The sequence below is a fragment of the Pyrgilauda ruficollis genome, unplaced genomic scaffold, assembly GCF_017590135.1.
Source record: "Pyrgilauda ruficollis isolate IOZ18807 unplaced genomic scaffold, ASM1759013v1 scaffold9, whole genome shotgun sequence".
NCBI classification, from domain to species: Eukaryota; Metazoa; Chordata; class Aves; order Passeriformes; family Passeridae; genus Pyrgilauda; species Pyrgilauda ruficollis.
This window is the reverse complement of record NW_024531043.1, coordinates 6,016,034-6,030,746: the sequence shown is the minus strand read 5'-3', so window position 1 is coordinate 6,030,746 and position 14,713 is coordinate 6,016,034. Positions and strand designations below refer to the sequence as shown.

The window sequence follows — 14,713 nt, the reverse complement described above, 5'->3', positions numbered from 1 at the left end:
CTAACTGCTAAAGAATGAAAAATCTGAAATGGCACATTTGGTCATGTCAAAGTATTTTCCTGAGTCTTTTGCTATTTTTTCTCTTATTTTTTTTAATTTTGCCTAGTTCCAACTTCAGAGTTTCAACTGAAAGTGTATTTCTGAGCCTGAAAAAGAAGCAGCAGATTCTAAAGCTAAATACAAGTACAGCCTTGAGGGAGAGCTTATGTATAACCAAAAGCTTTACTGATATTTCCAGCTATGTCCCTTGATCTGTTTAGTTTATGACTTCTCCTCTTGGTATCAAAAATTTTCTCTTAAAGCTGCAATAGTTATTTTTTAGGGAATTTACCCTAAAAGTTGTATGATAGCTTAAGAATTCAGCCTGGTTTTATGCTACTTGCATTGACAACAAGCAAATGTTTCTTGTTTATTTGTTGTTTTTTGTTTTTTTTTTCCAGTGAGATTGTAACTGTGGCCTGTGAGAAACGAACACTGTCAGTATTTTCAGCTTGCGGTCGTCGCCTTCTTCCTCCCATCATATTGAATACACCCATTTCCACCCTGCACTGCACAGGTTCCTGCATCATGGCTCTCACCACTGCTGCTACGCTCTCTGTTTGGTAAGGGCCACCTGGCTCAGGCCGTGTTCTTAGGTACCTTCAGCTGTGTCCCTGCACTGCTGCTGAGGCAGCAGCTTAAACCACATCAGGTCTGAACACAAGTCCACTTTTCAGTAGAATATGCAGAGGTAACTGGGCAGGACTGGTTCTGTTTCAGCAAAATCTTGTTTCTGTGCTGACAGTCCAGAATATTGAAATTCATTCTAGAATGAGGATAAAGACTCAGCTGGAGGTCACTGGTTTAAATGCTTGTGATGCATGTGAAATGGACTGGGGGGTTGGGAAGAAAAGTATGGCTACTTCCATCTTCCATCACACTTTACCAATGAAGCACAAGAGTTTCAGAGTTAAAGTACTCCAGCCATTTTCAAGATGCCAAGATAAAAACACTGGTAACTCGTTTGCAGAATTCAATCTAATGTCTCAGGCAAGTCAGAGCTCCTAAAGGAGTTATTTAGATCCTGTTTGTTTTGTTGTAATGAGGTTTCCTGATAAAGAGCCGTAAAAATTGTTCTCTGCTATTAACTTCTGTCTTGCCATAAGGGGTTTAAGTTTGCCAAAATAATTTTGTCAAAGCAATAAAGAAAATGTCAAAACAAAAAAAACCTAAACAAACTCCCAACCCCCCACTTTGTCATGAATAGTAAAAAAGTGCATTTATTAAAAAATTTTGGAGTTTTCAGTTGTTTGTTGACTGCAGACTTATCCTTTTGTCTTTTTCAGGGATGTTCACAAGCAGACAGCCATTGTTAGAGACGAGTCTTTGCAAACAATATTTTCAGGTAATAAAAAAGTCCTTTAATTACCAGCCTTTGAGCCCACCTGTACTATTTACTGCCATTTATGAATATGCTGAAATTTTATGAAACCTGAAAAGCCTAAACAAATAATTTCCCTTCATTACTGTGTAGTAAAGGGAAGTTCTTGAAATAACAGTGATGACGATATCAGTGAGCAGCAAATTGTGTGAGATTCTGTAGCTTATAGTCTGCCTTGCTTCTGAATGTAGAAATTCAGTGTTGTGAAGATCACAAAATAAATACATAATGTAAATCTGCTATTACAGCAATTTCTCTGTGTAATTTGCATGTTTATTGTCTCAGTGCTGAACAACAACTGATTGTCTTCTGATTCATTACTTAAAAATCTTCAGTTTCTATCACTGCAGTATCTGGCACAACACAAATCATCAGAAAAGCAGTGTCTCAGACTACATTAGCTTTTGGTTTAGCTTCAATCCATACAGTACTAATCCAAACTAGCTAGAAAGCAGTTGTATTAGCAGTTTGCAAATGTCATCATTAGAAGTTACATGCACAAGCCCTGGGCTTGGAATATGCTGGCAAATGAGACTCTAGCTATCCCACTTAACACTGTGCTCTTAGAGAGCACACTTTTCTAAATATGCCGGGGCTTATAATTTTAACTTAATGGGAAAAAGAAAGCTAAAGTCTTCTTGGGTTATAAAAGACATGGCAGAATTGCTGAAGATTTTCCCTAGGTAAGGAGAATGTTCCTGATTAAGCCCATATTCTATATAAATTGCAGCATGAAGATTGATAATGTATTTTGCAAAATTGATGTTAATGCTACTGCACTGAGCCTGGTGCTTGCCGTCATTACCTTGTGTCTCGACCTTCCTATCAGTGCTTGAGAACAGCATTGAACCTTTTTCTGTTAGTTGCTGTAATTGATAAGAAGTGGTAGACACCATTTTCTACCATTATGAGTCTTAGGCAAGGCTCCAAAAGAAACGCTTTGGTCTGATCTGACTTGCAGGAAGTGATGCAACTGTCTCTCAGATCTTGCTGACTCAGCATGGAATTCCTGTCATGAGCATGTCTGATGGGAAGGCATACTGCTTTAATCCTTCTCTTTCTACATGGTAAGTCATGGATTATTTCCTGCTTTTGCAACTCAGAGGAACTAACATATTCTGATTTACTGGGAAGAAATCATTCTACCTCAGAGTCATGGAAGAGTCATTACTAAACACCAGAAAAGGCTACACAAGAGTCTGTGTCTTGTTGGGGATCAGATGGGCTTTCCCCATGGAAAGGCATAAGTTCCTGTGAAAAATTTCCATGGTAAATTATTTACAGGATCTTTCCAAAACAGGTTCTTTGTTGTCTTCCTAAGAAGAAAAAAAACATGTTGTAATCCTAATATTGTTGTTGTAATTAGTGTAATGAGTCTGCTGGATGAAAGGGCTTATTGTTTTAACTCCTTAGAATAATTTTTGTTATTCAACTACTCAAAGCAAATCCTCTGGAAAAGGAAAAATACCCTATTTGTTTATTAAGGGAGTAAGGAGCAGGGGACAGACTTTCAGCCATAATTCTGAATTTGCTGCTATTTCTTAGTTTGTACCACAGCTTGGGAAGTATATAAAAGATCAATGTGTTTAGTCATCATACAAATTTAAACATGATAAAGCAGCAAAAGGTGTTTTAAATATTTGTACCATTTTACCCCTGTGCTGTAGGAAATCTAAACTTAGCATTGGTTTGAGCCACTCTTTCTCCTGCCATCTCAAGCCAGTGAAGATGATATCCTTAATTATGTGTGGAAATAGCAGCTGTAATGTCAGCTCCCTCCATATGAAGGGATAGCTGTAATTATGGAAAAGATTGTCAATGTGTGTGTGTCTGGTAGGGGTGGAGACCTGACATAAGGTAAAATCAAGTTGTTAATGAGAAAGTCATTACCTGTGTTCACTCCACACATCATTCTGGGTCATAGCTTCTTATTAGATTGGCAAGGAGAAAGTGGCAAGGAGAAAGTTAATTTCCTTCCCAATGAATGGTAAATTATATTATGTAATTAATATTTTTAACTTTAGAAGTAGGAGGAACACACCACAAGCAGAATTTGGACGTGTAGTGGGAATAATCAGGGTCCCTGGAATTCCTGAGCCACTTCAGTGATATTTTTTGTTTATCTGTGAAAACACAAATCCAGTTTTGAGGCAGAACAGAGCTGGGTCTGCTCACCTTGCTGTTTGCACTCCTCAGACTTGTTTCTTGGTTGTTTGCTCTTTTCCAGGAATCTTGTTTCTGACAAACAGGACTCTCTAGCACAATGTGCAGACTTCAGGACTAGTTTGCCATCTCAAGAAGCCATGCTGTGTTCTGGGCCCTTGGCTGTGATACAGGGACGCACATCAAAGTACGCGCGCGCCGCCTTCGTGCCGTCAGCGTGGCTGGGTTTGGTCATGGCCTTTATTCACCTGCCTGCATCACTGAGTTACTTCTTGAAATGCCAGTGGCTCTGAAAGGATCAGTCATTCACACAGTGGTTTTTTAACTCTTTGCATGTTTATAGTCTGTATCTTAATGTTATGAGATTGTTTGGGGGGCAGGAAAGCATGCTCTAAATATAATAATTTTAAGGCTCCTCTTTATTGGATGGGTAAGGTATTGGACAATTCTGTTATATTTTTATTAGCTAAACTGCATTTTTTTACATTTTGCATTTTCATTTTTAGTTTTCCAGCTTTCTGGAGTAGGCCTACAATTTTTGAGTAGTTCAGTTGGCCTCAAGGAATCTATTTAATGAAGTCTTTGAGAAAGTTGAGATATTAGTCATCTAGTGAGTATTTTTAACATGTGAAAATATCATCAAGGAATTGTGTGAGCCAGAGCAGATTCCTGTAGGTAGCTTTATAGCCCATCCTCCCTTGGATTTGAATTAGATTTCCCAGGCAGATTTCTTTGCTATTTCTGCTCTTCACATCCAAGTTTAATTTTTTTCCAGAGAGAAACTGTGTAGTGTTGTATGCTTTATTGCTGTTCTCATGAGGGGAAGGGGAGTTCATTGTGAAAAGCATTTGAAGTATAAACAATCAATACTCTTTTTGAGAGAGAGACAATAGTAGAATGAAAAATTCCCTTTTTGAAAAAAAATCTAATAACTAGTTACTTTTTTCAAATTAGCTTTCTAATGACAATGTTTGTATGCAAGAAATCCTTTAAATGCTTTATGTCTTGTGTGCCTCTGAAAGCTCAGTGCAGTATAGCTAGTGCTACAAAAAGATAGATTCCTTAAACTTGTATCTGATTTTATGGCACATTAATCTTTTTGGTTTTGCAGTTCAGGAAGGCAAGCTGCAAGATTGTTCTCCATGCCTCATTTAGTGCAACAAGAAACAACACTTGCATACCTGGAGAACCAGATAGCAGCAGCACTTATGTTACAATCCAGTCACGAATATCACCACTGGCTCCTTATCTATGCACGGTACCTAGTTAATGAAGGTGAGACCTGCCAGGCTCTGGTGCTTCTCTGTAGCTCTGATGGGCTTCTAAGAAACACTGTTCATGTCATGTATATGTATGATTGCCCTTAACATCCTCCTTTTAGCACTTGCCTTTTGGACTCAGGTTTGCTTTAAAACCAATTGCATTTTCTTCTGCAGTGCTCAGTCCTCAGGAGTCCTGTTTGGACACAGTGACTGGGGACAGACTGTGGTCTGGGGAAGCAGTGCCATCTGCAGACTCCAGTAATGGCAATTGCATTGTAAAACAGCCCAGTGGTCTGTCAGGCACATCCTAGCTATTGTCTGGCAGCAGCTACAGATGTTTCAGGGAAACCAGGAGGATTGTAAAATGCATAACCCTCCTCAGCCAGCTGACAACTGATGCCTGATGTGAGATGGAGGGGTTGCTCAGTCTCTGACACTTTGTACCCAAGCACATAAAATTGCAGAGAATTTGCTTGTATTGCTTGCACTTTATTCTTTTTTTTACATTCTAAAATTTTTAGTGGTGCCACCAGTACTGCTTGTACTGGTGAATTCCATGTGTTAAATTCTCTGAGAAAAGAAACACACAAGAAAGGTTCATTGTGTCTATATTATATTTGAATACACTTTATGCTATTATGTTAAATAAGGTTAACTGACTGACTTTACACTTTTTGGATTCTAAAGATCTCTGTTGTATCTCTGCCTGTCTACATTCATAATTTAGTAGTTCCCCTTGTATTAATTCAGCCTTACTCCTCACCTTGCATAATCATTCTGCACAGAGGGAAATGAAATGGTTCATGTTATGCCACCTAATAGGTGTTGGCAGAATTAAAATCCAACTCATTAATTCTTGCCTTTTGGCCCTTACCTTATTTAACAAGAGAGCTTGTTGAACTGCATGTGGTTCTCTCTGTCCTTCCCCAGTTGAAATTGAAATATTCTTCTTGGGTCATATGTTAAAGAGATGGTTGTACTTTTAAAAGCCTTCACTAACTGAGAACCTCTGCTGCATGCACTGGGTTCCTCTGGCACCTCCAAATGTTGCTGCCATGGATGGATGGATGTCACAAAAAATGTGCTTTGCCACATGTGTATTGCTGCTTCACTAATTTTCTAGAGCTGATGAACTTTGAACATTGCACATCTTATTACTGACCCTTTATTCTTAGGATTATTTCAACATCTACTGAATTCTAATCCATTAAAATACTTGATCTAGTGTATGTTGATTGGCAAGTTACTCTTGAATAGACTTTGTTTCCTGCAAGGGAATTCCCCCCTCTGTTTTTTGGGTAAATAAAGGCGGCCCAGAAACTGTGTGTGGTTTTATTAAAGGTGTTTTGGTTTTTAAAAAGCTGGTATGTTTGTGTGGGAGAAGAGAGTGAGGTTGAGATCAGGGCAGCTCTTAAAACAAGCTGGAGTAATTACTTAAGACTTCAGTTTTTCTCCCTGTTGTAGATCATCTTTAGCAGTGGGTTTGATTTTGAGAACCTTAAATAAGACCCTTCAGAGCTCTAAAAATCATCTTATATTTCCAAAGAATTGCTGTAAGAATAATAATATAACTTCCCAGAAATCAATGTTTTGGGCTCTATTTTATTCCAGGTACTTGTAATTCTTTCCTGAATGTTGTCTGCTACATTGTGGAGTGGTTGTATATAGTGGAATGCTGTCAAATGTGACTTTATTTCTGACTGTCCCCAGGGTTTGAATATCGTTTGAGAGAATTATGCAAGGATTTACTGGGTCCAGTCCATTACTCAGCTGGAAGTCAGTGGGAATCAACAGTTATGGTAAGTCCTGATAATAGTTTAATAAAGAACAAGGAAGAGTTTCCCATAAAAATTACAGGGTATTATCCTTTCCATACTCTGCTCTGATCACATAAGCAGGCTTTGTCCCATGGCACTGAGATTTATTCCATATGAAACCACAGGCAAATGCTTGTTGCCCCAGTGTCAGCTCTGGTGCTGTCTGGAGTATCACACAGATGAAGGAGAGTTGCATGATCAGCTCTCCACATTGTTGAGACAGCAGCTTTGAAATAGGCACATGCCAAAGACATCTTCCCTCTCAGAACACAGCCTGGAGTCTGGAATGCAGAGGCTGCTCCAGCTTCCTGAGTGTGTAAGTGTAAAGACAGTTTTTATTCTGGGAGTCATGGAAGCAGAGTGAGAACATAAAATGCAGAGATCTCTCTAGGCAGGAAAAGGGGCATGAATCTTAGAGAGCTCCATGGAACATGTTAATGATAACAAATAATAGATTCTGAGGATGCTTTTGTGTTTTCTGTGCAGGGTTTACGAAAGAGAGAACTATTGAAAGAGCTTCTTCCTGTTATTGGACAGAACCTCCGCTTCCAGAGGCTTTTCACAGAGTATCAAGAGCAGCTGGACATCTTGAGAGACAAGTAGCACGTCCCCAGATTTTCCCTGTGGGGCCTGGACCGAGTGAAACTGCTGAACAGCATTCCCAGAGACAGGAGAGGAGCGAGAGCCCGGCCAGCGGGGACACTCCTGAAGAGGGGCTGTGCCGCAGAGGTCCCAGCGGATTCCTGGAAATGATGAGTGGAGGAGCTCGACAGTTTCCCCAGTGAAACTTGACCATTGAAGCTGTGACCTCTGTTTCTATGGAAAGTCATGGATATGTACTTCAGGGGGATCCTTTTGGATCTGGATCTCATTTAATATTAAAACTAGCTGAGAACTGTTTGTGCGGTTTCTTGGATGTCCTGTGAAAAGCACAGTACTTCAGAGTACACTGAACAGCATATTTAACCCTGTTTGGGGTTTTTTGCCTGGATTTATTGAGGCTCAACACTATATTAAATTAGATGAATGAGCCACGTAAAAAGAAATTTCATAAATATTAAGGTATTATGCAGCCAATAGACTCTTTCCTGTGAATATAATAATAATAAGAGGCTGTTCTAACACATGGACTATTTTTGTACTAGAATTTGCTAACTTGTAATATGGAATTTTATTTGGCCAATAATCAGGCTATCACTACAAAGTCATCTTGTAGGAGTTTAATTACAAAGGCTATGTTTCAAAGTAATTCTACCAAATTAACATGTCATCATCAGGTTTTTAATTTTTCAATGTTTGTAAAAGGCATTTGGGGGGAGGGGGAGGGATACAAGGGGGTGGCTCTTTTTGTAAGTACAAAATAAAAGAACATTGCATTGGTTTAAAAAAAAAAACAAACAAAAAGCAAAAACATGGTCTTGAATTATTGCAAAGAGCACAGGCATCTCCAGAAATGTCAACACAGGCTGAATCATGGTAATGTGTCTGGAAATAAATAATTTTGTCTGGATGATCTTTTCTCAGAAAGCACGATCAGACAAGTGCTGGTGATGTCTGGACAGCTCCAGTGTTTTCCCCCGGAGCCCGTCTCGGCTGAGGGAGCAGGAGCTGTGGGAATGCTCATCCATGCTCTCAGGCAGAGCCAGCAGGCTCCCTCAGCACTGAGCACAGTGCCTGCACTGCAGCAAGGAGGGAGCTTTCTGCAGTTATGGCTGTGTTCCTTGTGGAGTGCTTTTGGAATTCCACTGAAAACAAATCAAGTTGTTTTCTTTTTGCAGAGTGTACTTGTTGGTGCTGGGACAGGAGCAAGTGAAGGTGTTGGTTCTTTGCAGGCCCTGCTCTTTGGATGTGCCTCAATGCCTTGCTTTGAAATGTTTTTGAGTAAAAGAATCAAAATGATTAAATGTATTTAAACCCTTGTAAAAGGGCAGTTTCTGCCCTAAACATCTAATAAACAATATCCTTCCCCCTCAGCCAGGACAAGCAGTAGCTGTGGCCAGTGTGATAGTGAGAAGCAGTTGTAATGTTGTAAATCATTCATATGCTGTTGCCAGTTAGACTACACTGCAGGGAACAAGTATTCTGTTCCTCAGAGGAGAACCATAACAATTTGGAATCATGGACTCTCAGAAATAATTTAGTATAACGCCCTGCAAGCAGAGCAGGTTGTGCTCACCTTGTGCTCAGGATGCAGCCAAGGAGCAGCTGCTGGGATTCAAACAGGAGCTGAACACCTTCTTCTGGGGAGTCTGGCTGTCCGCTTCCATGGATGTTTCTCCAGCGGCTCTGTGTGGGCAGCTGCCAGGGTGATGGTTTAACAGGGAAAGAAAAAAGAAGCATGAATGGATTTGGAGGTGTTTGATAAGCGAAAGCTCCAGGACAACTGGCTGTTTCCTCCTGCTAAAGGTGAGGCATCAGAGCTGTGACCATCCTCTGTTCAGCCTTGGTCATACCAGTCCTAAGGGACAGTAAATTCTTTGTCGTTAAGTCTTTGGAAAGACACTGAAATACTTTTTTGTGAAGAGCTGTATCCATATTAAGACACCAAGTATGTTTTTCTACCCAGTTTTTCTTGGGAGGTTCTGTCACCGCCCAACAGACCAGGAACACAAAGATTTTAAATTCCAGGCAAGAAAACACGTTGTAGTGAAGCGGAAGCCCCGGAAGGCTGCTCTGAGGTCTCACCAACCTTCTCGAGGCCGAACATCCCCGGCCTGCCCGGCCCGTTCCCGCGGCCCCGGAACGCGCCTGCCGCCGCCGGTGTTTCCGCGCCGCGGCCGTTCCCCGGCGCACCCGGCGGAAGGCGCGGGCGGGCCTGAGGCGCAGCGCGGGCCGGGCAGGCCGAGCCGCCGCCATGGGCAAGCGGCAGCACCAGAAGGACAAAATGTGAGCGGGGGGCGCGGGGGAGAGCGCGGGGGGCCGGGCCGTGCGGGGCCGCGTCTGTGCCGTGCCTCAGTGACCCCTCTGTCTCGCAGGTACATCACGTGCGCCGAGTACACGCAGTTCTACGGCGGCAAGAAAGCAGGTAAGGGGGGACGGGCCGCTCCCTCAGAGCCCCGGCCGCGGCCCGAGCCCGCGGCGCTGCTCGGAAATGCCGCGTTTGTGGCCAGGCGAGCGTCCCCGCCCTCGGCCGGGGCTGTGCCCGCTGCTGGGGCAGAGCCTGAGCCTTGATTCTCACCTTTAAACTCAGCGCTGGCGGACTGTCAGAGCTCTGATTTGATCTTTTTCCGGCACTGTAACTTCAGTTCGGAAATGTTAGTTACAGTTTTGCAAGTTTTAGTGTATTTATCCTTGTCATCAGTAACTTGTCGCCGGTTATGTAGCAATATGTAACTTTCAAATGTTTCTTGATTACCTAGAATACCATGTATTTATTAAAATCTGCTGTGTGGGTTTTCTTTTTCCGTAAACAGACCTTCCACGAACCAATTTTAGACGTTTATCATTTGATCACTGCAGGTAAGACAACAAATTTACTTTATCATTATTTAATGACACATCTATTTATCAGGCTGTTGACACTGAACTAAAGCCGTGTTCTTCTGAGGCAGTTACGTTCATTGCCTTATGCCTGCTGTGGCAGTAGTGTGGCAAGAAAAAAGTTGAGTAAGAGCTGAAACCGAGTCTGCATGACCTGTGATCAGTGTCTGCAGAGGTTGGAGCTGATGGCTGAAAGGATACACAAGTGATGAAATAATGCAGAACAATTACTGTGTACGTCCCAGTCTTTCAAATCCGTGTCCTCAGGGCTCAAATCTGCTTGTCCCTGCTCAGAATATACTTGGTCAGTCACTCATCTTGCTAAAATAGAGATTAAGGTAGATTGAAAAATATTTCTGCTCTTTTTTTCTGTTTAGATTTTACTGCTTGAAGTGCAGGAGTGAAGGAAGAGAGTTGGTAGAAGTGGGTTAGAAATCCTTGTAACTTGGGTAGTTCAGGAAGTTGCCTCCATACCTATGAGCTAAGAGCTGGCAGGATTGTGGAAGCATCCCTAACAGGGGAAGCTGAGTGTGATTGCAGTCACATCGTGATTTCACCTGGTTTTGCTAACAAGGTTGTGTTCTCTTCTTTCTAGTTTGTCTCTGCAGCCATTTGAATACCCAGTTTGCACACCAGATGGGACAGTCTTTGACATCCTGTAAGTTCCTGTCTGTACTTAGCTTTATTTTCGTGTTGTTGAACTGTTACAGCTATGTAATCATCATTTAGTCTTAGTAATTTGGCAAAAACAGTTATGGCCATCAGTAGAGGTTTCTGATGGTGCTTGTCATTAATTTCTTTGTCCCTTCTCTTTTCAGGAGCATTGTACCTTGGATAAAGAAATATGGAACCAATCCAATCACGGGAGAAGTAAGTAATGATGGGTGGATTCGCATCATGTCTTTGCTTTCTTTATGCTCAGTTTTTTATTTAATGTGTTAGAGAAACAAAAATGAAGACGTGTGAAAGAAAGGAGATCATGACCTCTATTTATTTTCTGTAATCTGATTGTAAATGGGGCAGAGGTGAGCGGTTCATTTAGAAGAACTCTCAGGGTATCTTGCCTGACTTCCAGCTGTGGCATAATGAACATCTGTACAGATGGAAATACAAACTGTTGGTAATGCTGGTGCTGCCCAGAAAGCCTGACTGGTCATTGGTGGAAAAGACTCTCCTGCTGCCTCATATAAGCACAATTCTGGTCCCTGCAGGCCAAGAGGCTCACACCTCTCCATCTGGGATTAAACTTGCAGCAATGTTTCCTAACCCAAAGTGTATTTGGCATCATGCAGATTAAGGAGATTAATAGATGATGTTATGAATGGTAAACTTACACTACAAAATCTTTTGAGTTATCCTGACAGTATATTTCAGAAAGCTTCTGTCATGATGGTTCACTGTGAAAGAAACCCTTGTGGGTTTCTCCCCACTTTTTCTGCATAAATGATAATTATGAAGGGATTACTTATTGTAGCAGCATGAAATGGTAAAACACTGAATAAACATGAAGTACAGGAAATATTTCCCTGTTGGAATTATCTTTTTTTGTAATGTCTTAAAGTGCATTGTTTATGAGGGTGTAGAGGTGGAACTGTTGCCTGAGCGACTGAAATTTCCTCTCCTTCAGTGTGTGCAGTCACTTTTCCAGGCACTGGGTGGCAGCCGTTGCCCAGGATTGGGGAGGATTGCCGCTGCCTCTGGCTGAGATTCCTTCTGAAATACCTTGCTTTCGATTAAAGATTTTCCCATCACACAGATACGAGGGAAAGCTAAATACAGATGCAACATTCCAAACTCTAAACATGAACAGCCCGTCTGAGACTTAATATCTTCCTGCAGGTGTGTTTGTGCAATGGTGAGGTGATTGAAGGTCTTTCTTCACACTTGATGAAGCCAGTGTGTTGTTGAGAAGGAATGAAATTGCAGCTATTTCATTTATTTTCACCAGCCTCTCACCACTTTGCTGTTCTGTGCATTGGTTGGGAGTTTTGGGGTGTTACCAGATCAATTTTTTTCACTCAGAGCAGCTCATTGCAGACTGTGAGCCATGATGTTGTTTAAAATTGCGTCAAGTAAATGCTAAGCAAGAAGTGTAACGTGCCTGTCTGTGTTGTGTAATGGAGAGAGAAGGAGACTGTGCATAATGTACTTGGTGAACCATAAATGCTTAAATGAAGTCAGGCCTTGAGACCTGTTAGTTTACCAGACTTGTGCTTCTGAGTTGATTTGCAGTGCTCTTCCAGCTCTCCTCAATGTGTGTCCTCCCTTTTGCTCTGTATCACTGTCTGGGGAGCCCTTTCTTCCCCCTCTTGTTCTGTGGTGAGCTGGTGCTGTACAGCTCTCTCCTCCACAGGACCAAGGTGTTCCAGATGAGTTGGAAGAAAAAGGAAACACTTGTTCTCCAGAGCAGCACACAGCCCAGCTGAATTCAGCTCTGTGGAGCTCAAAGTTGAATAGTGGGGTTGAAAGAAGGATTGTAATTTAGACTTTGTTTCCCAGGAGGGTTGCTCAGGTTTTTGGAAGAGTAGGGTGACATTGGGCAGAAATGGGATAGGAGTCCTGGGTGGGTGGCAGAGGAAGTCAGTGAATTGAGCTTGTGCATCTCTGGACTGTTCTGTCCTCTGTTGAATCTGCCACTCTGTGTTCACCCTCTGTTCCCTGTGCAGTTTGTTCATGGAAACCAGAAAGTATCTTTTGTAATGAATTGGTGACTTGGTGAAACTCAGGACTCTGGGTTTATCTAGAAAGGAATTGAGCCAGATGAGCTGCAATGCCATGTTATGTACACTAACTTATGGAGTTACTTCGCACAGTTGGTGATGAGGCTCTGGAGATTTTTTGCATTTATTTGTCTTGAAGTACAAAATAGTAATGAAACCCTTTGTGGCTTATACTTCTCTAATTGTGGTTTGCTACAGGACACATGCTTTAGAGAAGTCAAGAGACTACTTGGAAATGGGGGGTTAATGGTGCACTCTTGGCACTCACTAGTTCTGTCTAGCTGACTTATTTCTGAAGTGGACCCCTCAGTGGAGAACTGGAGAGTCTTGCAGTCATTAAGATATTTATCTTTACTGTGCTCCAGGGGATAGGACTGTGTCTTTTAGTCTTATGTTTTATTAATTGGATGTCTGTGAACTGATCTACAAGGGACTTCTCTGATTCTTCTGAATCCTGACTTATTGGACTAATCTTTGTTTTTCAAGAAATGCTGCAATTCAAATCATTGTTGACCTTTATCTAGAATTTACCCTGAGTTGTTCTAGAAAGTAACTTTAGATTTATTCCTACCCCCTCCCTTTTTAACAATGCATTGTGGTAAAAAATGCTTGTTTTACTGCTACACCGTAATTTTGGAAGAAGCGATACATTTCTCATAGCTGAACTAGAGTCTGTCAGTTGGCATTGTCTCACTTACTTTTTCTGTCAGCTTTGTCAGGACACTACCCTGGCTTATCCTTACACTAAAATTGCATAAAATAAAGTGGAAAGTGATAGTTAGCTCATTCCTTTTTACTGACAGCAGCACTTTGGCTTCTTGGGCTTGCAGAGAGTTGCAGCCTTGCCAGGACGTTTCATGTAGTGACGTTCTGACAGCCTGACCAGCATGCCCGCATGAGGCAGCCAGCTGGGCTCAGCATACCTGTTTCAAGGAGTGACATTGGCCAGAGCATGTCTGCTTGGTTGGAATCTCAAATATGAACAGATGATAGATCAGCGTGCCTTTTGACAGGAATTTCAAGGAAAATTGGTTATCTTTGTTGCATGGATATGTTCTCTGTGGGCTGAGCTATTTTTCCTCCTGTTCATTGTAATGTGTCTGATGTCAATACCTATTTTTTCCACTCTGGTTCAGTGACATTCTGACTGTGTGTGGGCAGGCCAGATTGTTGTGGCTGTACTTTCAGACCCTATCAAGGCTCTGTAACCTTGGGCAAATATCTCTGTTCCCTTGTCTCAGAAGTAGCTACTGTCTTTGTCCCTGGTTCCTCCTTTTCTGTGGGAATTTAACTCTTTTGGACAGTGGAAAGCCAGTTAATTTGATTCAGTTCAGTTAATTTAGCCTGGCCTATGAGTCAGGTTAGGAGACCTGAAGTTGCCATGTGGTGGATTTATGAGACTGAGAGTCCCATTTGTGGTCTGAATGAGGCAGAGCAGAATTTGTGTTGTGCCCTGTTTTGTGCAAGGTTGGGATCCAGACCAGCAGGCCAGACAGGAAATTTTCTTAAGTGTCACAAGGTTTTAGCTTCTCACTATGTTACGAAGGAAATTTTTTAATTCCTGGGGTGATTTACAGGTTAGAAAAGCCTTTTGCTTGGTCTGCCTCTGAAGATAACCATAAAGAGGAGTCTGGTGCATATGATGAAGTAATAGAAGGCAGAGCCACTGACATGGAAAATGAGAACCAGCTTTGGAGTCAGAAGGCTAAAAATCCCTGACTTTTCCCAGTGAGACATCTGCCTTTTAAAAAGAGAGAGCTGGACACAGAGCTTTGCTCTGTGTACAATATAAATATTTGCTATTTTTCTCCCACACTCTTTAATCCTGTATTTACCAAATAAAGCTGACTT

The 14,713-nt window shown here is 41.7% G+C and overlaps 2 protein-coding genes across 5 annotated transcripts in view; both read left to right on the top strand.

The window, feature by feature from the left end:
- The window catches only part of LOC121364804 (protein HIRA), a 32,826-nt gene extending 24,270 nt beyond the window's left edge, over positions 1–8,556 (top strand). For 2 of the 4 annotated variants that reach the window (XM_041488367.1, XM_041488366.1), the window contains exons 19-25: positions 441–602; positions 1,326–1,384; positions 2,382–2,487; positions 3,648–3,770; positions 4,695–4,858; positions 6,556–6,644; positions 7,149–8,556. In XM_041488367.1, the coding sequence (XP_041344301.1) occupies positions 441–602; positions 1,326–1,384; positions 2,382–2,487; positions 3,648–3,770; positions 4,695–4,858; positions 6,556–6,644; positions 7,149–7,265 (820 nt within the window). In that variant the 3' untranslated portion in view covers positions 7,266–8,556. The remainder of the gene's footprint in view (positions 1–440; positions 603–1,325; positions 1,385–2,381; positions 2,488–3,647; positions 3,771–4,694; positions 4,859–6,555; positions 6,645–7,148) is intronic. The other 2 variants (XM_041488369.1, XM_041488368.1) reach the window with 1 other exon arrangement.
- An 897-nt stretch (positions 8,557–9,453) lies between these two features.
- PPIL2 (peptidylprolyl isomerase like 2) overlaps positions 9,454–14,713 on the top strand; it is a 67,916-nt gene continuing 62,656 nt past the window's right edge. Inside the window, exons 1-5 of the mRNA XM_041488660.1 lie at positions 9,454–9,548; positions 9,638–9,687; positions 10,076–10,121; positions 10,738–10,800; positions 10,961–11,012. Of these exons, the coding sequence (XP_041344594.1) occupies positions 9,517–9,548; positions 9,638–9,687; positions 10,076–10,121; positions 10,738–10,800; positions 10,961–11,012 (243 nt within the window). The 5' untranslated portion in view covers positions 9,454–9,516. The remainder of the gene's footprint in view (positions 9,549–9,637; positions 9,688–10,075; positions 10,122–10,737; positions 10,801–10,960; positions 11,013–14,713) is intronic.